Raw genomic sequence first — 26,396 nt, 5'->3', positions numbered from 1 at the left:
TAGCCGTGGAAAAGCAACCAACCTCTAAGAAAACACACGCATGGGCCTTTATAAGAGGTATCATGAGAGAAGTGAATCCCCTAGAGCCCCCTTAATGAAAAAAAAACATGAATTTCACATGATCACGTGAAGTTCTCCTAAAACACATGTTTCTCATGATTCATAAGTGGAATTCTTACATCTTCCACATGTGAAATCATGAGGTTTTGTGTAAGGGCCCTTTTACAGGAGATATCTTTTAAGCATTGCTTAATCTGGGCCCAGTTTTTCAAAAGATCATCTGGATTTTGCATACTTTTCGGATAGGATTAAAGGCATAGAAATAGAATGAATAGAATGAGAGTCCCCATTCAAGTCAATGATTCATCTGTTAATTTCTTCTATTTCTATGTGTTAAATCCCATCCGATAGACGAAATCTAGATAGATAACTTTTGGAAAAACTGGGCCCTGGCAGTAAGCCTACTGTTGGCTCGTCAAAGACATTTGTTGGACATGATAGTTGGAATGCCAGTGGCTCAAGATGTAAATACATTCATAGCCAGTATACTCCTGATCCCTACTATCTGGCAACCTCCACATTCAGGTGCACTGAATGTCTAGGTCTCTGAGGACAACATTATACCATATTTAAGCACCATCAAATTCAAGTGCTGGGGTCCTCCCCTCATCCCCTGGTTATCGTGGACTGTTAACTGACTGTATGAGTGAAGGTAGTTGTGGTTATGAGCTGCAGTTAGAGAAAAGGTCCCAACAGAGCCTGAAGTCTGCAGCATATTGTGATTTGCAGCCTCTCTCGCTCTCCTGTCTGCTAGCCTAGCTAGTGCACCTACTTAATTCTTTACCATCCAACACTTGACTGGGATTTATTTGCATTTTAAGCGACATTAATAGGTAAGGGGAATAAGCCCATAATAAATAAAATGTACGACGCATACTCAGCATAAAATGCACACACACACACACACACACACACACACACACACACACACACACACACACACAGAGCAGAGATATGGGCTAGCTGGCTTAACAAATCCCTTTCATACGTAAACAAACTTCATTCCAGTAGTTGGTTATGAATATCTAAACAAAAAAAGTGAGCCTGGGAAGGAGAGGAAAGATGGGTTCAAAGCTGAAGAATCTGGAGCTCTGACTTTCTTTTAGATCCAAAGTGGATTTGGAGAGGAGAACATGCTCAGAGGGCATAGCCGAGTTAGAAACAGTTAAGAACAGGGCTCCATTGAGCTGCCTACGTTACTTTGATTGTGGGATCTCTTTACAAAGTTAAACAGAGGAACGGTACAGTATACAAAGACAAAGACCAAGAGGGGAGTCAGTTAATCTTCAAACAATTCCAAAATACTAACTGAACTGCGCAAGTGCATTAGCCCTTTGATGTATATATAAGTTGCCAAATGGCTAGAAGTGAGCTAAGAGAGTAGAGAGCAGCATAGATGGGCATACTCACTGCAGTTATGCTCATCTGAGTTGTCTCCACAGTCGTTCTGGCTGTCACACCTCCAGTGGTCCGGGATACAGTTGTTATTCTCACAGCGGAATTCATGAGGTCCGCAGGTCTTTTCATCTTTTTTACATCAGGAAACAAACAAACAAACAAACAAGCAGATGAAAATGGCTTCAAAAAGCATGAATATTAATGGTGGAGCTATTATATTTATACATGTAATCATCATTTCCTCAGGGTTTCCTCGTAGTGCAAGCCTGACACCAAGTTCAAAACCTCCTTCGTACTCGAGAGAGGCTAAGACAGCGTAGGATGAAATACCTGACTGTGCTGCCAACGGCTTAGATCTCCTAACAGAATCTATGACAAGTTTGCAATATTAAACACTTAGAAGCAAATAAAGTATTTGCAACAAATGTTTCAGAAAAGAATGTACAGTACCAGTAAAAGTTTGGACACACAAGGGTTTTTCATTATTTTACTATTTTCTACATTGTAGAATATTAGTGAAGACATCAAAACTATGAAATAACACATATGGAATCGTGATAACCAAAAAAGGGTTAACTTGTTATGGATAGGGGGCAGTATTTTCACGGCCGGATAAAAAACGTACCCGATTTAATCTGATTATTACTCCTGCCCAGAAACTAGAATATGCATATAATTATTAGCTTTGGATAGAAAACACTCCAAAGTTTCTAAAACTGTTTGAATGGTGTCTGTGAATATAACAGAACTCATTTGGCAGGCCAAAACCTGAGAAGATTCCAAACAGGAAACGCCCTCTCTGACCATTTCTTGGCCTTCTTGATCATCTCTATCCTTCTTGATCATCTCTAAAACAGGGGATCTCTGCTGTAACGTGACATTTTCTAACGCTCCCATAGGCTCTCAGAAAGCGCCAGAACGTTGAATGATGACTTTGCAGGCCATGGCTGAAAAACAGTAGCGCATTTGGATAGTGGTCGATCTGAGAACAATGAGACTGGGGGCGCTTGCACGAGACGACTCCATGTTAAAATTTTCTGTCTTTGAAGGAAAACAACGACTCCTGGTCGGAATGTTATCGCTTTTTTACGAGAAAAATCGCATAAAAATTGATTTTAAACAGCGTTTGACCTGCTTCGAAGTACGGTAATGGAATATTTTGAAATTTTTGGTCACGAAACGCGCCAGGCGTGTAACCCTTCTTTACCCTTCGGATAGTGTCTTGAACGCACAACAAAACGGCACTATTTGGATATAACTATGGATTATTTGGAACCAAACCAACATTTGTTATTGAAGTAGAAGTCCTGGGAGTGCATTCTGACGAAGAACAGCAAAGGTAATCTGAGTTTGGTGAGTACCAAACTTGGTGGGTGTCAAAATAGCTAGCCTGTGATGGCGAGCTATCTACTCAGAATATTGCAAAATGTGCTTTCACCAAAAAGCTATTTTAAAATCGGACACCGCGATTGCATAAAGGAGTTCTGTATCTATAATTCTTAAAATAATTGTTATGTTTTTTGTGAACATTTATCGTGAGTAATTTAGTGAATTCACCGGAAGTTTCGGTGGGTATGCTAGTTCTGAACGTCACATGCTAATGTAAAAAGCTGGTTTTTGATATAAATATGAACTTGATTGAACAAAACATGCATGTATTGTATAACATAATGTCCTAGGAGTGTCATCTGATGAAGATCATCAAAGGTTAGTGCTGCATTTAGCTGTGGTTTTGTTTTTGTGACATTATATGCCAGCTTGAAAAATGGGTGTCTGATTATTTCTGGCTGGGTACTCTGCTGACATAATCTAATGTTTTGCTTTCGCTGTAAAGCCTTTTTGAAATCGGACAGTGTGGTTAGATAAAGGAGAGTCGTCTTTAAAATGGTGTAAAATAGTCATATGTTTGAAAAATGGAAGTTTTCGGATTTTCGAGGACTTTGTATTTCGCGCCACGCCCATCATTGGATATTGGAGCAGGTGTTCCGCTAGCGGAACGTCTAGATGTAAAAGGTTAAACAAATCTAAATATATTTTCTATGTGAAATTATTCAAGGTAATAAGCTTTGCACACTCCTAACATTTTCTCAATCAGCTTCATGAGGTAGTCACCTGGAATGCATTTCAATTAACAGGTGTGCCTTGTTAAAAGTTAAAAAGTGGAATTTCTTTCCATCTTAATGCGTTTGAGCCAATCAGTTTTTTTGTGACAAGGTAGGGTTGGTATACAGAAGACAGTAACTGCACCTCAGATTGCAGCCCAAATAAATGCTTTACAGAGTTCAAGTAACAGACACATCTTAACATCAACTGTTCAGAGGAGACTGTGTGAATCACGCCTTCATGGTTGAATTGCTGCAAAGAAACCACTACTAAAGGACACCAATAAGAAGAAGACACATGCTTGGGCCAAGAAACACGAGCAATGGACATTAGACTGGTGGAAATCTGTCCTTTGGTCTGATGAGTCCAAGTGTGAGATTTTTGGTTCCAACCGCCGTGTCTTTGTGAGACACAGAGTAGGTGAACGGATAATCTCCACATGTGTGGTACCCACCGTGACGCACGGAGGAGGACGTGTGATGGTGTGGGAGTGCTTTGCTGGTGACACTGTCTGATTTATTTAGAATTCAAGGCACACTTAACCAGCATACAGTGGGGGAAAAAAGTATTTGATCCCCTGCTGATTTTGTATATTTGCCCACTGACAAAGAAATGATCAGTCTATAATTTTAATGGTAGGTTTACTTGAACAGTGAGTGACAGAATAACAACAAAAATATCCAGAAAAACACATGTCAAAAATGTTATAAATTGATTTGCATTTTAATGAGGGAAATAAGTATTTGACCCCCTCTCAATCAGAAAGATTTCTGGCTCCCAGGTATCTTTTATACAGGTAATGAGCTGAGATTAGGAGCACACTCTTAAAGGGAGTTGTCACGCCCTGGCCATAGAGAGGTTATTATTCTCTATTTTGGTTAGGCAAGGGTGTGACTAGGGTGGGCATTCTATGTTCCTATTTCTATGTTTTGGTATTTCTTTGTTTTGGCCGGGTATGGTTCTCAATCAGGGACAGCTGTCTATCGTTGTCTCTGATTGGGAACCATACTTAGGTAGCCTTTTCCCACAGGGTTGGTATGGGTAGTTGTTTTCTGTTTGATGTGTTCACCTGACAGAGCTGTTGCGTTTTGTTCCTCTTTGTTTTTTTGTTTCAGTGTTCAATTATAATAAACATCATGAACACGTACCACGCTGCGCTTTGGTCTACTCCTCCTTCCACAGACGAACGTTACAGAACTACCCACCACCAACGGACCAAGCAGCGTGGTAAGAAGGACTCCTGGACATGGGAGGATATCCTGGACAGCAAGGGATCCTACACATGGGAGGAGATCCTGGCTGGAAGGGATCGCCTCCCATGGGAACAGGTGGAGGCAGCCAGGAGAGCGGAGGCAGCAGGAGAGGGGAGCGAATGTTATGTGGGAACACGGCTGGCAAGGAAGCCCGAGAGGCAGCCCCAAAAAAATGTTTTGGGGGGGGGCACACGGGGAGATTGGTGGAGTCAGGCGATAAACCTGAGCCAACTACCCGTGCTTACCGGAAGCAGCGTGGTACTGGTCAGGCACCGCGTTATGTGGTGAAGCGCACGGTGTCTCCAGTAGGTGCTCATAGCCTGGTGTGCTATAGGCCAGCCCCCCGCAAGTGCCATGCGAGAGTGGGCATCGAGCCAGGGCGGATTGTGCCAGCTCAGCGCGTCTGGTCTCCAGTGCGCCGTTTCATCTTCTTCCAGCACACACATCTCAGGAGGGATTTTGTCCTACTCCTCTTTGCAGATCTTCTCCAAGTCATTAAGGTTTCGAGGCTGACGTTTGGCAACTCGAACCTTCAGCTCCCTCCACAGATTTTCTATGGGATAAAGGTCTGGAGACTGGCTAGGCCACTCCAGGACCTTAATGTGCCTCTTCTTGAGCCACTCCTTTGTTGCCTTGGCCGTGTGTTTTGGGTCATTGACATGCTGGAATACCCATCCACGACCCATTTTCAATGCGCTGGCTGTGGGAAGGAGGTTCTCACCCAAGATTTGACGGTACATGGCCCCGTACATCGTCCCTTTGATGTGGTGAAGTTGTCCTGTCCCCTTTACAGAAAAACACCCCCAAAGCATAATGTTTCCACCTCCATGTTTGACGTGGGGATGGTGTTCTTGGGGTCATAGGCAGCATTCCTCCTCCTCCAAACACAGCGAGTTGAGTTGATGCCAAAGAGCTCCATTTTGGTCTCATCTGACCACAACACTTTCACCCAGTTGTCCTCTGAATCATTCAGATATTCACTGGCAAACTTCAGACGGGCATGTATATGTGCTTTCTTGAGCAGGGGAACCTTGCGGGCACTGCAGGATTTCAGTCCTTCATAGCGTAGTGTGTTACCAATTGTTTTCTTGGTGACTATGGTCCCAGCTGCCTTGAGATCATTGACAAGATCCTCCCGTGTAGTTCTGGGCTGATTCCTCACCGTTCTCATGATCATTGCAACTCCACGAGGTGAGATCTTGCATTGAGTCGCAGGCCGTGGGAGATTAACAGTTCTTTTGTGTTTCTTCCATTTGCGAATAATCGCACCAATTGTTGTCACCTTCTCACCAAGCTGCTTGGCGATGGTCTTGTAGGCCATTCCAGCTTTGTGTATGTCTACAGTCTTGTCCCTGACATCCTTGGAGAGCTCTTTGGTCTTGGCCATGGTGGAGAGTTTGGAATCTGATTGACTGATTGCTTCTGTGGACAGGTGTCTTTTATACAGGTAACAAGCTGAGATTAGGAGCACTCCCTTTAAGAGTGTGCTCCTAATCTCAGCTCGTTACCTGTATAAAAGACACCTGGGAGCCAGAAATCTTTCTGATTGAGAGGGGGTCAAATACTTATTTCCCTCATTAAAATGCAAATCAATTTATAACATTTTTGACATGCATTTTTCTGGATTTTTTGTTGTTGTTATTCTGACTCTCACTGTTCAAATAAACCTACCATTAAAATTATAGACTGATCATTTCTTTGTCAGTGGGCAAACGTACAAAATCAGCAGGGGATCAAATACTTTTTTCCCTCACCGTAGCAGAATTGTGTCTCAGAACAAATGGCATTCAAGTTAGCGCAGATGCTCTCCAGTAGGCTACACAGTTTAAAGTAATATCCAGTGGAAGATATATTGCCCTACCAAGCAAAAAGGCAATAACTGCTCATTTGGGCGAAAATGTGTTAATGTCATTTTTGCTACATTAAATACATGCTTAGTCATGTGGACAAGTATCCTGCCTCTATTGTATTTTGTTTTGGAGAAAATGGGGGTCATGTTAGCAGTAACTGCCTAAAGTTACTGTGAAACCAAGGTAAATAAAAAATTTCAAAATCTTAGTTCCACACTATGAGCAGTTACTGCCTATTTGCTTGGTAGGGCAGTATAGTTGTGGGAGGTTTGAAAGGTTCTCTACCACTGAAAATAACCTGAAAAGACTATTCTAACCTGAAAATACATTTTTGGGGGCGGGGGGCATACACCAAACATAGTTTATCACCACAGGATGTCAGACTTGTCAGTAGTGCCATACACACTACTGACAAGTCTGACATCCTGTGGTGATAAACTACCAGTAGGCATTCTCTATGGCTGCTTCAACTCAATCAGTACAGAGCAGATGAGAATGTGCCCATGTGTAAAATGTATTCATTTCCTAATCACAATTTCAGCCATGGCTCAATAAAACTAGAGGACTTATTTGAATTATGATTTAAGCGCTCCCCCACTCACCACAATTAGCTTCATCTGACCCGTCTGTGCAGTCCGGGTCCTCATCACACACCCACAGCTTGGAGATGCAGTGCATGGAGGCCTTGCACTGGAACTGTTCCGGGGAACATGTACTCTCCGCTGTGGAGAGGAGTGGGCCCAGGTTTACACCAGGCCAAGGAGGGAGAGAGGAAAGGAGGGAAGGAGAGAGGAAGGGAGAGAGATCGAGAAAGAGAGAGGGAGGGATCAATGGAGGGGAGAGGGAGGGAGTGAGAGAGAGAGCGAGACCAAGAGAGAGGGAGCAAGTGGCATAAGGAGTGAAAGATGAGCAAACAACACTATTATTGACAGAATGTTAACAGAAGAACAGCCTTGATCACATGGATAAACAGGCCAGCTGTGTAAAATACCTATAATTTACAGAGGCAGGAACAAAGAGAAAACATGCTGTCGTAATAACATGTATTACTATACTTTACAGGTGTAATCATAATAATTATAGTTATATTATTATTATTATTATCAGCCTCTGGCTCAGAAATAACTGATTTGCAAACAGGGTAACACAATAAACAGTTAAACCGATATACTGTATATGCAGCCTAGACAATCGAAGTCAGATACTATACCAACTGTGGTATAGTATTACTGCATACCAAAAGCAGCAGCAGTTGTCTTCTGTTCCGTTATTTACCTTCCATTATCACAGTTGCAGCTACAGATGTAGGATCTTAATTTGATGACCATGTTGCAGGATAACTTTTCTGCAATGCAGGACATTTAAAACTTGTAGAGTATTTGAGCTTTAAAATGGCTTCTGAAGTTTGTTATTTCCTTTTTGACATTTCAGACTTGATTTCCCATACGAAAAATGTATCAACCCCTAAATAAATGGCCTTCAATTACAATCCACATAATAATTCACATTTCCTGTTAGTGCTGTACTTATTTCCTTCTCTAGCAAACTGGCTCAAATTACGATCCCACATATGTACCATTATCTTTTGATTGGCACAGTACTCCTGAAAATATCTTTTACATTTACACATTTAAATATACGGTCTAATTCAAGGGGAGAACACCATAGTGACACTCTCTCCATCTTGAAATCAGAGGCAGGCAAAACAAATGTAGCAACCCACAGATAATTGTCTGACGTATAATGCTACTGCTGATAGCTAGAGTTACCATAACAGAAGAGAAATACCTCTCACTATTCTGTTCTCTCTTTCACTTTCTAATTCAATGATAGCTAATACTCTCACACAGGGAAAGCGCTAATCAAGCATGCCTTTGGAATACCTAATCACTATCTGACTCAATATTATTTAAGGCTGCACCTAAGGGTAGGCTGTCTGAGTTTTATTATAAATTCACCGGTAAGGACCTTGTCTCAACTTGTCAGATACCACCGTTAAACCTTCACATAATAAGTTCCATCTCACTCTTTCTTGGGGAAAAAGCTATAAAACTGAAAATAATCTTAGAGAAAAAGTCTAGCCTAAGTTAAAAAGTAATCCTAAAGATTCCTTAAACTATCCGTCAGGTACTAATACAGAAGGTTCTTCTTCTTACGACATTCTGTCTCATCCTCTCCGTCTCCACAGTCATCCTGTCCATTACAGCGGAGGTTTAGAGGGATACACTTCTGTTTCCGGGTGCATTTGAACTGCCCTGACAGACAGATGTACGTCTCTGAAAGACAAAATGGAGGAGAAGAGTTAGAACCGATGGAGCATCCATTTAAGGTGAAAAGCATCCATCAAAGAAAATATGTAGGACAAAAGGGCACCTTAAGATAAATTGAAAGTAATGTTGGCTAAGCCAAAAACAAGCTAATAACATGTTTTACAATGCTTTGAAATTAAAGCACATTCCCACATGGGCTTTTTATTGTGACAGAAATCAATACTTAAATTGCAACAAAAAGTATTAAAAGGTATCAAGCAGTAAGAAAGGTATGAAGCTGCTGGCTACTGTCTTATGTTCTCATCAACAGGTTCGATGTGAAGGACAGTAACAACCAGTCTCTTCTTTAATCAATATGCTATTGTGGCCAGATATCAGATTACAGACTCCTGAGACCACAGCAATTTGACTTCACCCATCTACTTGCATGGGAATGCATAGGCATTCAATTTCTATAGTAACATTCCCAGTCTTCCTCCTTACCACAGTTGGCCTCATCTGAGTTGTCTCCACAGTCGTTCTCTCCATCACAGATAAAGGGAGGAAGAGCACAGAGGCCAGTGCCACACTGGAACCGCCCAGGCTGACATTTGAATTCAGCTGCATGAAAATATATTAGCAAAGTTCTCAGGGAAAGCAAAACAGCTAATTACAGTACTTGTACACTGAACATTATGTACGCTCACGTATGGTGATAAGATACACATTTGTAATAAAAAAAATACTTAATGACAACGTAAAACAGCAGTTCTTGTATTTCTAAAAATATCCCTCAAATAAAACATGTGTAACTAAGTAGCAAATGTTAGCGAGCATTTCAAAATATACAGCAATTATCCTGTAATCCTAATTTGAGAGATCACAGTAAAAGTTCACAGCAATAAAGTAAGTCAAGTGTAATAAAAAATATAGTTTCAAAGGTTGAGTTATAGATATTAAAAATAAAAAAATATATGTTTTAAGTGAGAAGTTGGCATTGGTCTGAAGCCAAAAAAGAAAGTAAATTCACATGAGCATCACAACGACAACTCCACCCATACTCTACCAAGGTTTTCCAGCACACAGCTTTCAAGTACTAAAGTAGCCATGTTAGTCTATTGTACTTCAAACAATGTGTATGCAGGCTGCTTAGGATTCCGTTAGCAAGTTTGGTAGGCTACCCATCAGCTCCATTTATTTGCACAGTTTTGGAAGGGATTACCATGACCAACGGTCAAAGGATTTTGACTGCGTTCATGACTCACGACTACTGGTGTGGTGGTCATACGTTTACCGCGACAGCCCTATCCAGGTTTCCCAAAAGCATCTTAAGGCTAAGTTTATCATTAGAGCCTTCGTAGGTGCATCATTAAATCTCAGAGCTGTTTCCCAAAACCATTGTTACTAAAATTGCACTTGAAAACAATCATTATTTACTGGATGCACGAACAGCAACATGTCGGACTCATGTGTTGATCTAGCTAACTAGCTAGCCAGCGTGTACACTCAGTGCATTGCACAGCAGATGCGTTACTTGCATGTGCATTGGCCGGGTTTAGATTCAACATAGCTAACTGTTTCTTTGCAAGAAAATGCAAAGTTTGGTGTTGACTATGAACTTTACTTAGCTAGCTCTGCTTTATGGAAGAATTTATCTAACAAAGAAATATTGTCAACATTGAGTTGTGGTTGGTGCACCATCTATACAGCTATAGAACAGTCTAGTTAGCTTGTAACTACTGGCTAGTTGGCTAGCTAACTGGCTTTGATAGTGGCCAAGGACGTTTGCTACCTTATTTTGGATGTGCTCTGATTTAGTTTACACAGATGACTTTCATCCAACTGGTGTTAGCTAGCTACAGCTGCTAGAAACAGAGTTGTTGGTCCTGGTTTTAAAACTCTGAGCTTTGGCTAAATAATATGTTAGCATTGTCAGAAATGCTACAAAACGAAAGCACATTGTTGGTTCTTAATGTACAGAAATGGGCAACTGAGAACTACAAATTATACATTTCATCAAAAACTATTCAGTCCAAAAGGTGGCAAGTCTAATGGTCACTTTATGGACGCTGAAATCTCGTTCTTATCCGATGCCTAAATGTTGAGCTAGGTCAGTCCTTCTCAAATAGCGGGGCGCGCCCCCCTGGGGGGGCTCGGAGCGATGCCAGGGGGGGCGCGTGACCCCGGGGAACATGCTTTTTCTTGCTGCGGGGAGTAGGTTTTTTTTAACCGAACAAGAGCACACAGTACAGAGCAGGAGATATGAAGTGCAGATAACAAACCCTTAAGAGACACCATGGAAAAATATTTAACAGGGATGAAAAGAAAGGCGGAGAGAGACGGAGATAATGAGACAAACGTAAGTCTCCCGAAAGCTAAGACGAGGAAATATGACGAAGCGTATGTAGCGCTTGGCTTCACTGTGACTATGGTGGGAGACGAGGAAAGACCGGTATGTTTACTGTGTCTAAAAATGTTGGCAGCATGAAGCCAAATAAATTAAGGCGTCACTTATAGACATTACACCCCAATCACGCTGATAAGCCGCTTGAGTTTTTTCAGCGAAAACGTGCCGAATATTGTCAACAATCGTCCCGCTTTGTGAATGCTTCTTCAGTAAACCCGCGAGCACTGTTAGCATCATATAAAGTGGCGTACCAAATTGCTCAGTGCAAAAAACCCCACTCCATAGCAGAGGAGCTGATACTGCCTGCAGCATTAGACATGGTCTCTGTCATGCTGGATGACGCAGGTGCTGCAAAAATAAAAACTATCCCTCTGTCCAATGACACTGTCACCAGACGTATAAATGACATTGCTAACGATCTTAAAGAACAGCTGGTAGATAAACTCAAAGACAAACGTTTTGCCTTACAGTTCGATGAAGCAACTGACAGCAACAAAGACTGTTTGTCATGTCAAAACGTACATAAGTGATAAACAAACTCCCTGTGTGAGGATCTACTTTTTTGTAAATATGTCAGAGACAGAGCCACAGCTGAAGAGCTATTCAAAATGCTGGACTGCTTCCTGACTGAGAATGGGCTAAAGTGGGAGAACTGCATTTGTGTTTGCAGTGATGGTGCACAGACCACGGCAGGGATGAGAAAAGGACTTCGGGCACTCATCAAGAAGGCCTCACCTAATGCTGAGTGGACACACTGTGTTATACACAGAGAAGCACTGGCATCAAGGCACCTTTCCTCTGAATTAAGTGAGGTTATGACTGACATTGTAGGTGTAGTCAATTTTATAAAGACCAGACCACTAAAAACAAGAGTCTTCTCTGCTATCTGTGAGGAGATGGGAGCTGAACATCAAGCTGTGCTGTTTCACAGTGAAGCAAGGTGGCTGTCACGAGGAAAAGTCTTGTCCTGAGTTTTTGAGCTCAGAGAGCAGATAAGAATGTTTTTGGAGCAGGAGCACAAGTATGACATCACAGAAAAATTTAGTGATGAGAACTTCCTGGCAAAACTGGCCTACCTGAGTAACATATTTGGAAAGCTAAATGAACTAAATCTACAGCTTCAAGGGAAAGATAAACACCTCCCTCAGGTCACAGACAAGATCAGCTCTTTCACTCGAAAGCTTGCTATGTGGGGCAGGCGACTTGATGAAGGAAATACTGATTCATTCGAGAACCTGCATGAATTTGTTGACACTACTGACTATGATGCCACCTCAGTGATTCCATATATTAAGGAGCATATTTCATCACTGATGGGATTCTTTAAAAAGTACTTCCCTGAAAACAGTTCCCAATATGACTGGGTGAGAGATCTTTTCAATGCACCAGCTCCAACTGGTTTCAGCTCTGCAGAGGAGGACCAGTTCATTGATATGACGTCTGACTCCACATTCAGACTGAGGTTCACATCACAGACACTGAGTGAATTCTGGCTGAGTGTAGAGAGGCAGTATCCACTCTTAGGGCAGAGGTCCATGGGCATTCTTCTTCCTTTTGCAACATCTTATCTTTGTGAGACTGGCTTCTCTGCTGTTGCTGCACTGAAGACCAAGTACAGGTCCCAGCTAAACATTGAGCAGGAGCTGAGAGTTGCAGTATCATGCTTCAAACCCCGCTTCGAAAAGCTGTGCTCTGCAAAACGTGCTCATTGTAGCCATTAATCCTGACTTCCTCATTTTGATTAAAAAAAATCAGCACAAATTGTTTTATTCATTTTTGTTTTATAGGTCAAAATGTTTCATATATTGTGCTCCTGAGTTAATGTTGCTGATCAATTTGAATGTATTATTATTTATTGATTATATTTAATTTTATTTTTCAGTATCAAATGGTCAAAAAAATGTACAGTTTAAATAAGGGTTGAATTTTTTTTGAAATTTCAGGCAAATTGATGCACTTGAAGTCTTTTCTGTTACAAACTAAAAAAACAATGTTAATAAAGTTATTCTTTGTTGTAAGTTGATCTATATTTCTTTCTTTTTTCTTTAATGTTAATAAGGATACAATGTTATGCAGAGGTGTACTTATAACAATTTTATAGACAAATGATACTATTTACAGTCGCGGCGGAGAGTTGGGGGGCGCGAAATGTTTACTTCTTCCTAGGGGGGCGTAACAGAAAATAATTGAGAAGCACTGAGCTAGGTCGAGGCAAGTAATTATCTTTCTTTCCTAATGCTAACAACCTTGTTAAAAATCCGGTACGTGGTTCTCAGTAACAGCCGGACATCTCATGACAAGAGGCGGGGAGAGTGTCTGCTAAGTTTTATCGACATTGGTGTCACATTAGTTTAAATATGATGGAAGCAATATTTTAATTTAACACTGAGCTACAAGGAAGTCAAGAAGTCCAGTAATGCATAGTTGGTATAAAATGAGAAAACATGGTACTCACGACAGTCAGCAGGCTCATCTGATCCATCGCCACAGTCATCAACAGTGTCACACTTCCACCAGAAAGGAATACACTCGTCGGTCCCACAGCGGAACTACAAAACACACAAATTAACTAGACAGAATTCCAACTTATCACAAAAAAAACTGTTGTTCAAAGCAAAGCAAAACAAGCAACACTACTATTTTCATGGGACTTAAGCTGCATAAGCATGGCAGGAGAGAAGAGACAGTGTGATAAACAAGGAGAAAGGGAATGAAACAACAGATCTGCCTTGAGGGAAAACAGAATAGAATAACAGAGTTACCATATCTACAAGTGCTGAGGAGTGTAAGAAGGGATAGGCACTGACCTGACTTGCAGTGCAGTTGGAGAGGCAGGTCTTGTTGTCAGCAGCAAGGTAGAAATTAGTTGGACAAGCACACTTGTGTTCCCTGCCAGGAGAAAGGAGACACAAGTGGCTACATCCTCCGTTGGCCACCTGACACTGGTGCTTGGGCACTGCAAAGAGAAAGAGGGGGGAGAGACAAAGAGAGGGTGGGGAGAACAAAACCGAAAGTACAACATAATTAAATAGAACATTAGCAACATTCTTAATACCATGCCCTATATAATCGCATCCTATATAATAATATCATAAACTACATAATAGTAATAACCTATGTAACCATACAGTATATGACCATGCCTTTGGGTTGGCAGGTGGGTAAGTGAGGGGACTACTGTGCTGTGTGGGTTACTCTACCTTCAGGTTGGCGTAGTGAATGGTAAACCTTGACAGATTTGATGGCTTGCCAGGAGTTGAGCAGCTCAATTCCTTGGGCCCCAGTAGTTTTATGTGCTCGTCGGAGTGACTTGGATTTCCCATCTGTCCAGTAGACAAAGTCCTCAAATAGTGTCAGACCCATCACCCCCTGGATGTGATCATAGGACACTGGAGAGAGACACAATACAAAACAGTAGACCCATCATTAGTTGATGAGAAAAGTGAAAGCACATCTGTCTCACAAAAAAACACCATACACGTGTAATGGAGGTGGCTTAGCAATCACACTTGTGTGATGAGTAACCTAGCCTGAGACCTCAAGACTTGCGTTAGCTCCCAATCTAATGCCTAGGCTTTGGCTCAGCTGAAATTGTCTTGTGGTGAGCAGGAGACCCGGGTAGAAACCCTGATTAATCACATATTCTTATATTGGAAAAAGTCCAACATTATATTCTTCCTTACCTTTGTGTCTCTGTGAGCCGTCTATGTTGGCGAACAGAATGTGGTTGTCATCTGCCCAGTACAGCCTCTTGTTGGTATAATCTATAGTGAGGGCAGTGGGGCTGTAGATCTCTTTGTCGATGATAACAGCATGCCCTCGACCATCCATACCCACACGACTGATGTGAGGGGATTCACAGCAGTCCACCCAGAATGCATACCTACACATGGAGGAATGTGGAGAGGTCTTACAAAACATCATTAGAAGGTTAGGTTAACATTAGGAAAATGACAATGAAAAAACAAAATTAGTGTTCAGTGCCATAAAAACACTCAGGTGTAAAAGTAGACTGCTCAGTATATCACATTGTACATTTACATTTTAGTAATTTAGCAGTCACTCTTATCCAGAGTGACTTACAGTCATTATTGAATATTACATTTGTTTAACAATGTGCCAAGTAATTCCGTAAGGGAGGGGTCACCAATTGCTGATTTGACACGTAAATAACCTTTCTTCTGGATTGAGCCCTAACATGAACAGACCCTAATGACAAGCCTCCTGTCTGCTGAAAGTCGGACAGTCCAGCTTAGTGTGTAGTCGTGCTTGAGTGTTTGTCTAGGTTGTCAGTGGGGTTAGGGTTAGAGATCCCAATTGTCTGATACAGTACCCTGACTGTGGATCCAGGGCCAGGTCAGTAGGGTTCCTGATACCAGTGCTGACCAGGACAGAGGGGTAGAGGCCGTTAGCTTTAGACACCTCCAGGCTCTTCCTCTTGATGTCACACCAGTACAGGTTTTTCCCTATCCAATCCAGGGCCAGTGCACTGGGGACCGCAGTCCGATGGACTATCTGGTGAGAAAGAGAGAGGGAGATAAACAACTAGCAGAGACAATGACAACAACAACAACCAAAACATCATATGATCATCATATGATTAATGTCCAAAACATATGAAAGATTGTTGCAAAGTTTTTTGAAAAACCTTATCCTTAATGATGGTGGAATTATACAGGAACTTTCAATCAATGTCTCTCAGTTTAGGCAGCTTTTGAATTAGCAAACAAGTTGTTAGGAATAAACAATAATAGTGCCAGCTGGCACATGAAACTGATGCCTTGAAACACTATTTCAGACCCAACAACACCCATGCAATCTGCCATTAAGGGACATCATGCGCTTTGAGGCCTTCTCTATCCTCATTTGCAAGAGATATATAGCCTTGCCAAATCGACTGGGCTGTCCCCTAAGCAGTAATTTAGACTAAACTGGAGCTTCAAACAGTCTCCAAAATGTCACAGATTGAGGAGTGTTTTCCGTCAGGAAACTTGCTCCGGATGCGGTAAAAAGACAGAGGGGGGAGTGGTTAATACACAACACCTTAGGTAGAGCCTGTGGTCTTCTGCTAGCTTCTCTTTTTGTGGCATTGATTTGAAATATTTCTTCATGTGGATTTGAATCTTGTCAACATGTAAGGTCCCCCAAACCCTGCTGACTATAGACAATGAGCATAGAACTATAATCACAATCCAAATAAAAGCTGTGAAGTATTTCAAACAACGGAGCCAACATAATGATGCTCTGTGTCTTTCATTTAGGTGGGCTGGCTACTTTCTTATACAGACCTCACTGGAGGCGCTCCCCTGGTCTCTGAGCTGTACTCAGACTAGAAATCACCTATTCTGCTTCTGATTAACTTCAATTATGCTTTATCATCCTGTTTCATCATTAACATGCCTTATGTTTGCACAGAGTAAACACCCAGAGGCGCACATACTGGAGGCTTGCTAAGGGCTGTTATTGGAGAGGCAGATTAGAACTATGATTAACAAAAAAACACTGTACTCATTATTCACTGTAATGTTCTGTCAGCGCAACAGTATAATGTTATTGTAGTTTAGGGTTAGTTAGAACATTACCTATAACCCAGGGGGCTACTTATAACATCATTGTCTAAATTACATTGTCAAGCATTGCCATAGAAAACACATTGTAATGTATGTAGAAAAACACTCATCCATTTCTGGAAGTCTAAATATGGTACATGCAAAATATCCACCATTATTTCCCTCGCCGCAAAAGAGAAGAAACATATGCAGTTCATTTCACTGGGATTAACTTGCCTCTACCCTGAAGTAAATAAGCACAAATCCCCTAGCTTTGCCCATTCCATGTCTTATGCTTTAAATAAGTAATATTCTTGGGCTTAAACTATGGTCTGCTTTATTCACTGTTCTCATAATTAACCTCCATGCTAAAACGACAGATCTATCTCAAATCCTTTAGCCGTGGCTGAGCCGTGGCAGGGTGCTGCTGGCAGTGTGCACTCTTTTTAACACATTTGTGTACAATTCTCAACACATTTTTTGTCAATTCCTGAAATGAATGTGTTGAAAGCTGTGTTAGATTATTGACCAATTGCATTGCGGATCCGAAGTCAACACACTGGCCCTTACTCTCTGAAAAGTGACAACTGACAGCTTGGAGTGAGCCTCAGCCAGCCAGCAGCAGGTATACAAAACAAGGTCAATTTACTCTTTATCTGAATGAGGTGACCATTTGATGCTAATGCAGCGCGAACACAGCAACATTTTAGCCATGACAAATTTTAAGAAGTTAGGCTAGTTAGGCAAAACCATGCACATCACTATCATATTTCCCAGCATGCACTACTGCAGGTTGATTAAAAAAAATAGTTTTTAACATCTGTGTTTTTGCATTTAGCAGACGTCAGTGAAATGGTTGTTCCAGTTTAAATGGGGCTGCCCTACAATGTTTGATGGGACTGATCACTCCATATGTGTGGTAGGACTGTTGGGAATGTGAATTTGAAAGTTATTTTGTTTTCTATATTGAATTGATCTGGATATTTACTGGTGATACTTGATATTACTATAGAAGGGTGCACCCAATTTTACCTGAGGTATTCAATCAACCAATCAATCGTATTTATAAAGCGATTTTTACATCAGCAGATGTCACAAAGTTCTATACAGAAACCCAGCCTAAAACCCCAAACAGCAAGCAATGCAGATGTACAAGCACAGTGGCTAGGAAAAAGCCCCTAGAAAGACAGGAACCTAGGAGGAAACCTAGAGAGGAACCAGGCTCTTAGGGGTGGCCAGTCCCCTTCTGGGTTTGCCGGGTGGCAATTATAACAGTACCAGGCCATTAAGGCCAGATTGTTCTCCAAGATGTTCAAACATTCATAGATGATCAGCAGGGTCAAATGATAATCACAGTGGTTGTAGAGGGTGCAACAGGTCAGTACATTGAAACACTGTAGAACCATATACTATTAACCCAAGGTATTGAAATTTAACTAGGCCTATAATATTATTTTGTTAACATTGTTTATTGTGTGAATAACACTGTGAAACATTTTTGCATATTTTATTATTTTTGAGAACTAAAATCTATTTTCCAAAAAATAAACAAGCAGGCACTTATTTAAACTTCACATCCTGGTCTCTGGTCTGGTCTTTCATATGATAATCTTATTACTGCTCTTCCCGAACATAGTCCACCGGTCAGTTGTGTTGTTAAGAGTGTTTCATGCTAAGTGCATGCTACATATAAATCACTCCCCTCTAGCAGCAGTACCTTAAGGTCACTCCCATTGAGTCTCATTCTGTTGATCCTCCGTCCACTGGGTCTGGAAGAGTCTATCCAGTAGATGAACTCCTTCCTGTAGTCAAAGTCTATGTGGATGATGTTGTTCAGGCCCTGGATATAAGATAGACATTGTTAGATTAGTTTATATTTATTGTCCTAGAAGAGGAAAATATTACCGCAGTTCAAATATTACATACACAAACCACATAGAAAAACAGCAAGAAACAAACAACAGTAATCAGTCAGACATTAATAGTGAGTGCCCCAATGACCCAAACCTGCATATTAAGGCAGAAGCTACAGTGTAAATGGTGACAAATACTACATGAAACACTCCTTTCACTAGTTAAATTACTTTTCAAATCGCAATTGAGTGCAATTTAGAAAATAAGCAACATTCAAAAGCAGAACATCTTTTAAATAAATGTTGTGATTAATTGGTACATCATGGTAACCTTTCATTCACTGCTTCAGTAATGTAAAGAGCCGTAAGAGAGCATTTACAAGTGAGGGCATGTTCTTCAGTGAGACTCTGAAACTGGGTGTTTCACAGATGCAAGTAATACACACATAATGACCTGTAAACACACTTAGGCCTAGTTAATGTGTCCACCTGTGAAATGCAGTAACAATATTGATTTTGGATGATTTCCCCCGTGAATTGCAGTGACTGCCTCCAGCTATATTCAGAAACCCAGTGAAAACTGAAGCCCCACCAAGAGGAGCCTTAGCTATCAAAGAAATAAGAGTGAGGTACATCTCTTGCTGTCCAGGCTAAGAAGACCCCCCTGTCAGTCAGACAGTAACATCTCCCTAAACAATCGCACCTCCCCTACTGGGCTGCACAGCGGGTGCCAGGATAAGGTGTCAGAGAATCTTGACAGGCTGTATCAGACATCTTCATCAGATCATCAACGCCCTCAAAGACAGCCTGCGCCAAAGAGTCCTCAGGGACCTCTCCGTGGGAGCAGAGAGGTCTCTTTCTTCTCTCTGAGAGCAGCACAGCTCTTAAGTGCAACCAGCAGCTCTCTGGTAGGAAGAACTGCACACAGACAGACTCAATCGTTTACATGGTATAATACAAAATAGGGAAAAGACTAAGGTCTAAAGTAGGCCTATTGTATGTAGGCCTATCATCAGGTCTAATAATGCCTATTGTAGGCCTAACTATATGATAACGGGGGAGATGGTAAGCCTCAAATATATTTGTAGTATTATAAGGCCAGATACATTCCATATGATAAAAAAGTTTAATATTGTACACTGATTAGGTAATCTTAGATTAATCATTAGTGGTATGATCTGCATTGAACATGTGATGGTGTGCTACATTGACACGAGTGTTAGCCAGACAGCAATGCAGCGGGGCCACTTAGTAGAGACGGCTGTAATATGCATATATTATGCAGATCCCCCACTTTAGCTACCATTAAAGCTAGCATGGTGATTAAAGTGAATGATTGCTGCTGAGGCCAGCCAGGCCACTCAACAGAACAGTCAGGAAAGGAGGAGATGGTTCTCAATAGGCCCCTATAGAATTCTCCCAGCTTAAACTCCATTCTCAGAGTGTGTGATTCACATAATGAACATGTGATAACATGGCAGTAGTGATGAGGCCTAACAGTGATTGAAATAGGATCTCCAGAGGCATCTGGGTAAGACTATTTCCCTCTGCCAATCAACATGGGCAGGTCAACTACCCCACAGGGAGGACGGGTGAATAATCACATTGAAATTGGAAGGTTGACAAGCTGGAGAAGGACAGAGGGATGTAATGTGTTGCCTGAATGTAGATGGATAGACAGGATATATAATATAGAGCTCTCTCTGTAAGAAGTAAGCCACTGTGGCTTTTCTGACAACTTCCCAACTCTCATTTCAACTTCATAACAAGGTCAGGCAAGGCTACCAAGGCCTCTTATAGCTAAAAATGCTTCTGATGTGAAGTATCTCTCCAAATAGTTATACCTGTATCTAAGTAACCTGGAGCACTTACAAAATAATATATAAAGATAGCAAATGACAAATACAAACAAGAACTGTACATGTATCAATTAGCTTAGACAATGATATACAAAAAGTTGTCAGTACTCAGTCCAATGAAGACACTAAATGTAACTGATTTACATAATGACTCATGTTGGAGGCATAGAGTGTTAGTAGGGCTACATGAGGGTGTTTTCTAAGGGTCGGGAGTGTGGGCCCCTTGTTATTACAGACATGTCACTATACACATCTTAAGTGTTGCACCCTTAAAGGTTTCACAGTGCTGGCAATTCCATTTCACGACCCTGTGTGACTCATTAGAGATGATTCGCTCTCTCTCTCTCCTTCAAAGGGGCTTTATTGGCATAAGAAACACATGTTTACATTGCCAAAGCAAGTGAAATAAACAATAAACAAAAGTGAAATGAAACAAAAAATGGAAATGAATAGTGAAGATAAAGATAGACATATCGGTCCCGCTTTAAGTGACTTGCAACTAGCTTATAAAGGCTTCATAAAGCCTTCATAAACACTACATAAATGTGTCACAAATCATCTATAACCATATGTAATGCTCTATAAAGGGGTCATAAATGTGGCATAACTCTGACATAATCACCCATGTCAAATATGACATAAATCTGTGTTTTATTAAGGGTGGGATAAGCACTGCTTAATAAAGGCTTTATAAATCAAATTAAACTGAGGCTTCACAAAGAATTTATAACCTTGTCATGCATCTTGGTAGAGCATTGCAACACCAAGATAGTGGGTTGTATTCCCGGGACCATCCATACATAAAAATGTATGCATGCATGACTAAGTAGTTTTGAATAAAAGCGTCTGCTTCTGCTAAATTGTACATATTATATTACTCTAAAACATTTCTAGGATGGCCCGACCTCTTCAGTTTTCTCGGTTTTCTTTTTCCAGGTTTCGGATTTCCCAATTTCTTTCATGCTTTTCCCCCAGTTTTGTCATACTTTTTTAATAAAAAAAAAATAAAATAAAAAAATTCTGTGTTCCCAACAATACTTAAACAACATCAGGGTACGACTTTTGAGGTCTGGAAAAAAATCTAAGAAACTTAGATTTTTGAGTGTAGTTTCCCTTTGATTCAGAGCACATGCCGCGAAGTTCAAAGCGTGGGAAAAAAGTTGCGGCTTATAGTCCGGAATTTACGGTACATTCTTGTTAATCTAACTGCACTGTCCAATTTACAGTAGCTATTACAGTGAAATAATATAATGCTATTGTTGAGGAGAGTGCACAATTATGAACTTGAAAATGTATTAATAAACAAATTAGGCACATTTAAGCAGTCTTGATACAACATTTTGAACAGATATGCAATGGTTCATTGGATCAGTCTAAGTTGCACATACACTGCTTCCATCTAGTGGCCAAAATCTAAATTCCACCTGGGCTGGAATAATGCATTATGGCCTTTTTCTTGCAATTCAAAGATGGTACAAAAAATTAAAAATGCATGTTTTTTTCTTATCTTTTACCAGATCTAATGTGTTATATTCTCCTACATTAATTTCACATTTCCACAAAGTGTTTCCTTTTAAATAGTATCAAGAATATGCATATCCTTGCTTCAGGTCCTGAGCAACAGGCAGTTAGATTTGGGTATGTCATTTTAGGTCGAAAATTTAAAAAAAGGGTTGGATCCTTTTAAGAGGCTTTTATTTATTGTAATTAAAATTAGTTTTAGTAGTTAAGTGTTGAGTTATATTATATAGCTACCTCAATCGTTATTTCAAATAATTTCGGTGACTTATAATGCATCTATCCTTGCTTCAGGGCCTGAGCTACAGGCAGTTAGATTTGGGTATGTCATTTTAGGCGAAAATTGAAAAAAAGGGGGCTATCCCTAAGAAGTTTAAAGTAAGTACAGACACATGCGATATAGAGTCTTTATGGATTTGTTATGAATGATCGAAGGCATCTCACTTCAAACAAAGTATTACAGGACACTACATAAAGTGTCAATAAATATGTTATAATGTACTGCTGATTTTTGAAGGTGCTCATGATCCACAGGTTACTGTAGGGTGTGAAAGGTATTTCAATTTGATGAAAGGTATTTGATGGACCTGCAAAGCTTGTGTTTGTGTGTGTCAGAGCCAAGATGATTTGGAGTAGTCGAACCTGAGACTACCGCACCAGGTATTCATTCCTCTTCTGTTCCCATTCACTCATTATATTGTTGTGTGCGTGTTTATGTACTGAGGAATGTGACTTGGTTCCATAAGAAAGCCACTTTAAATTTCCTTATTTTGGGGGCTTTCATCAAGGTAAGTGTTTCTTGGTATAATGTCGTCCCCAACCATTCAAAGTTGGCCTTAGTGGGAGTGACCATTGAATTCTATGGGAGGGACCTTACTGAGTAAAGTATTTGTCATCGTTCCCCTTGGTCGACACTAGTTAACACAGCCACAAAGTCATAATTATGACTAAACCCTACCCATTTCCACAACTTCTCTTCTTAAAATTAGATTTGAAACCTAAACCTAGCTAATGAAGATTAAGTTTGATGCGTTGGTCCACCAGGGTGGGTGGAAGTGTCTGGGAATGAGATTAGGTGTAATGTGTGTAATTCAGAGCGTGTGCCATCCTTCAGCACAACATGTCACTCTTTATAAAGCACAGACCTTCACCTGGAGCGAGTGGACCACAGGGGAGTGCAACATTTGACCTCTGGGTCTAGGGCACCCTTGTGTGTCTGCTTGCTCCTCAGGTTGTCCTTCCTCCCCTCTGTAGATCCAACACAAATCCAGATCCCATTGGCCAGTCCCAGCACCAGACCACCAGACGAGGCGCGGAGGAGGGACCAAAGATCACACTGTCACCTGGAGCGAACAGGCCACAGGGAAGCACCACCTTTGATCTCTGGGTCTAGGGCTCCCTTGTGTCTGCTTGCTCCACAGGTTGTCCTTCCTCCCCGTTACAGATCCAGATCCCGACCCAGCACCTGCAGCAGCCCCAGTTCCCAATTCGTGTTTTTTTTCCCTGTTCCGCAGCACTAGACCAGCACCAACCCTTGGCCTCCAGTCCCGGGCCCAGCGCGACTTCCAGTCCCGGCCCCAACCCCAGCACCAACCCTGGACACAGCACCGAACAACCACAACTGCCAAATCTTTTGAGCAACTGCCAGCACAGACCCCACCCCTTCCCCTCCACCAACACAAAGACACAGACATATTGTGGCGTGACTGACTGGACTGACAGAATTTTCTGATTCTTTTTTGATTCATTGATTGCTTTTGTTTTTTTGATTGGATGACCATTAGTTTATTTTGCCTAATTTGAATTGATTACTTATTGTTTGATTTGTTTATTATTTGGAATTTTAAATTAATTACGGATTTGAATTTTAACTTGTTGAACATTTTAAACCTTAATGAATTTTGGAATAACCAAATAAAATGATCTTTATTAAGCACATGTTTAAATCATATTCAACTTGACATTGTTGATTATGTCACATAGTTATGCTACATGTATGAAGCCTTTACAAAGCATGACATGTGATTGTCTTTTTTTAAACATTTAACCTTCATTTAACTAGGCAAGTCAGTTCATAACAAATTCTTATTTACAATGACAGCCTATATAGATGCTTTGTAACACATTCATGTAATGCTTATGAAGGCATTATGAAGCCTTTATAAGCTGAATGTTATTTAAAGCGGGACTGATAATTCTAACGTTATATTATCAGCTGTGTACAGTGTTTTGACCTTTACTGTAGTGGGAAATATAAGGGTCACACAGAGTGTTTCTTGGTAGTCTGAAACATATCTACTTTTAAACAAAAGCATACACCTCACACACAAGGTTATGTGCTTAGAAAAAAGAAAACACCTGCACCATGTCAGATATAAAGTTGAAATGTATAACAGTTTGAATCCCAATATTACACTTTATATACATCACAGAAGACTGAAATATAACAAAAACATTTGACATTTTTTAAATGTTCTTAATTATGAAAAATATCATTAACATTCAACCAATGAGGCCACAATAGGGCGATTTGGCCATCTGACTGCATGAAAGATCTACGATGAATCCACTAATTATATGTCACTCTGGATAAGACCGTCTGCTAAATGTGTACAATTTTAACATTTAAAATATAAACAAAATGGCAGAGTAGTTGCAAGGTAATCTGACTGACAGTGATAAATATATGCAAACCAGGTATGGTTACAGGTCTAATTGTATTCACGTGATTTCTGGTTTCTGTCATTTTTTCTTACTTTGCCAAAACAGAGTGACAGACATACTAGGGATTCCTATGCATATTTTGTCATCAGTTTAAAACAAATACCACCACTTGTGTAGATATATGGTTTCCTCTTACCTGTTTCAAAATGGTGTAATTGGATCCATCCACACTTAGTTTCCGGATTTCATGATGATCTGCCAGTACGAGAAAAGGTTCCTCCACTGAAAGGAAGAGAACCATAAACATCATTTAGAATAAGGTAAATGCCTCCAGTGTGGCGCAGTGGTCTAAGGCTGTGCCACTAGAGATTCTGGGTTCGAATACAGGCTCTGTCGCAGCCGGCCACTACCGGGAGACCCATGGTGCAGCGCACAATTGGCCCAGCATTGTCCGGGTTAGGGGAGGGTCCCATCGCGCACTAGCGACTCCTGTGGCGGGTTAAGTGGCTTTGTGTCAAGAAGCAGTGCGGCTTGGTTGGGTTGTGTTTCGAGCTCTCAACCTTCGCCTCTCCCGAGTCCGTACGGGAGTTGCAGAGATGAGAAAAGACTAACAACCAATTGGATACCATGAAATTTGGGAGAATAAGGTAAACATTTCTTTAATTGGAACCATTCCATCAGACTCAAAACACATTTCATGCAATTCTACATCAGAAGACATTAGCTTACATTACAGGCTACTAATTATAATTGCCAGTGTCATATTGATTCATCTAAAGATGAAGCCATAGGCTACTACTCACGGTGACGGCCGATGCGCTCATCGTGGCAATAGCTTATCTCAAGATGAGCTGCTTTGTACAACAGTGCTGCTGTTCTCTAAAAATTGGGTTGTTGAGAAACATTTGTTCTATTGGTTCTACTGACAGATTAGTCTTCTTTTTTCAGTAGTAGGCATTTGCCTTCCAAACTGTACGTTTTTCCTGCAATTACATTTAGAAATTTGCAAAAGGCAAACAGACAGCCGCAACCAACCCTAAAAATATAATCCATAGATGGCAGTTTCCATTCACGACCGGCAGGCATTACTAGTGCATCCACGAGTTTAACAATCAAATTGCCAGGGTAAGAGGTTGCAAAATCCTTCTATGGATTATATGTCTATGACCACAACACAACAAGCTGTTTATTTGGCACGCATGCTGCCCAAATTGTGGCCTTCCCGACTGTAGGCAACCGGCAACTTCAAAAATAAAGGAAACACTTGAGTAAATGAGGAATACAAAGTTTATGTTATGGTGTGTGGGGTGCATTTTCCTGGCATGGTTTAGGTCGACTTGTAGAATGTATGCCAAGGTGCATTGAAGCTGTTCTGGCAGCTCAAGGTGGCCCCACATCCTTTTAAGACACTTTATGTTTGTGTTTCCTTTATTTTGGCAGTTACATGTATGCTCTTGTCCTAAAATATACAGTTTTTTACAATAGCTTACACATTAAAAGTGGCATTTGAGGCACTCTCAGTGAAACCATTAACTCATGTACCTAATCTTCAGACCAAGTCTGAAAAACTGCAAGCATATTATCTGCTTTACACTCAGTTTGCAATTGTAAAACACACTTTTTGCAAAACACT

General features: G+C 40.8%; 1 protein-coding gene across 1 annotated transcript in view; it reads right to left on the bottom strand.

Moving 5' to 3' along the window:
* LOC115156297 (low-density lipoprotein receptor-related protein 1B-like) overlaps positions 1-26,396 on the bottom strand; it is a 575,728-nt gene that overhangs the window by 50,891 nt on the left and 498,441 nt on the right. The window contains exons 57-67 of the mRNA XM_029703749.1: positions 24,960-25,045; positions 18,587-18,709; positions 15,654-15,835; positions 15,004-15,203; positions 14,521-14,709; positions 14,128-14,276; positions 13,776-13,869; positions 9,418-9,534; positions 8,821-8,940; positions 7,267-7,386; positions 1,471-1,587 (exon numbers count right to left, since the gene is read on the bottom strand). Of these exons, the coding sequence (XP_029559609.1) occupies positions 1,471-1,587; positions 7,267-7,386; positions 8,821-8,940; positions 9,418-9,534; positions 13,776-13,869; positions 14,128-14,276; positions 14,521-14,709; positions 15,004-15,203; positions 15,654-15,835; positions 18,587-18,709; positions 24,960-25,045 (1,497 nt within the window). The remainder of the gene's footprint in view (positions 1-1,470; positions 1,588-7,266; positions 7,387-8,820; positions 8,941-9,417; positions 9,535-13,775; positions 13,870-14,127; positions 14,277-14,520; positions 14,710-15,003; positions 15,204-15,653; positions 15,836-18,586; positions 18,710-24,959; positions 25,046-26,396) is intronic.

Source organism: Salmo trutta, chromosome 20, assembly GCF_901001165.1.
Source record: "Salmo trutta chromosome 20, fSalTru1.1, whole genome shotgun sequence".
Taxonomy (NCBI): Eukaryota; Metazoa; Chordata; class Actinopteri; order Salmoniformes; family Salmonidae; genus Salmo; species Salmo trutta.
Note: the sequence above shows the minus strand (reverse complement) of the source record. Positions and strands in the feature narration are given on the sequence as shown.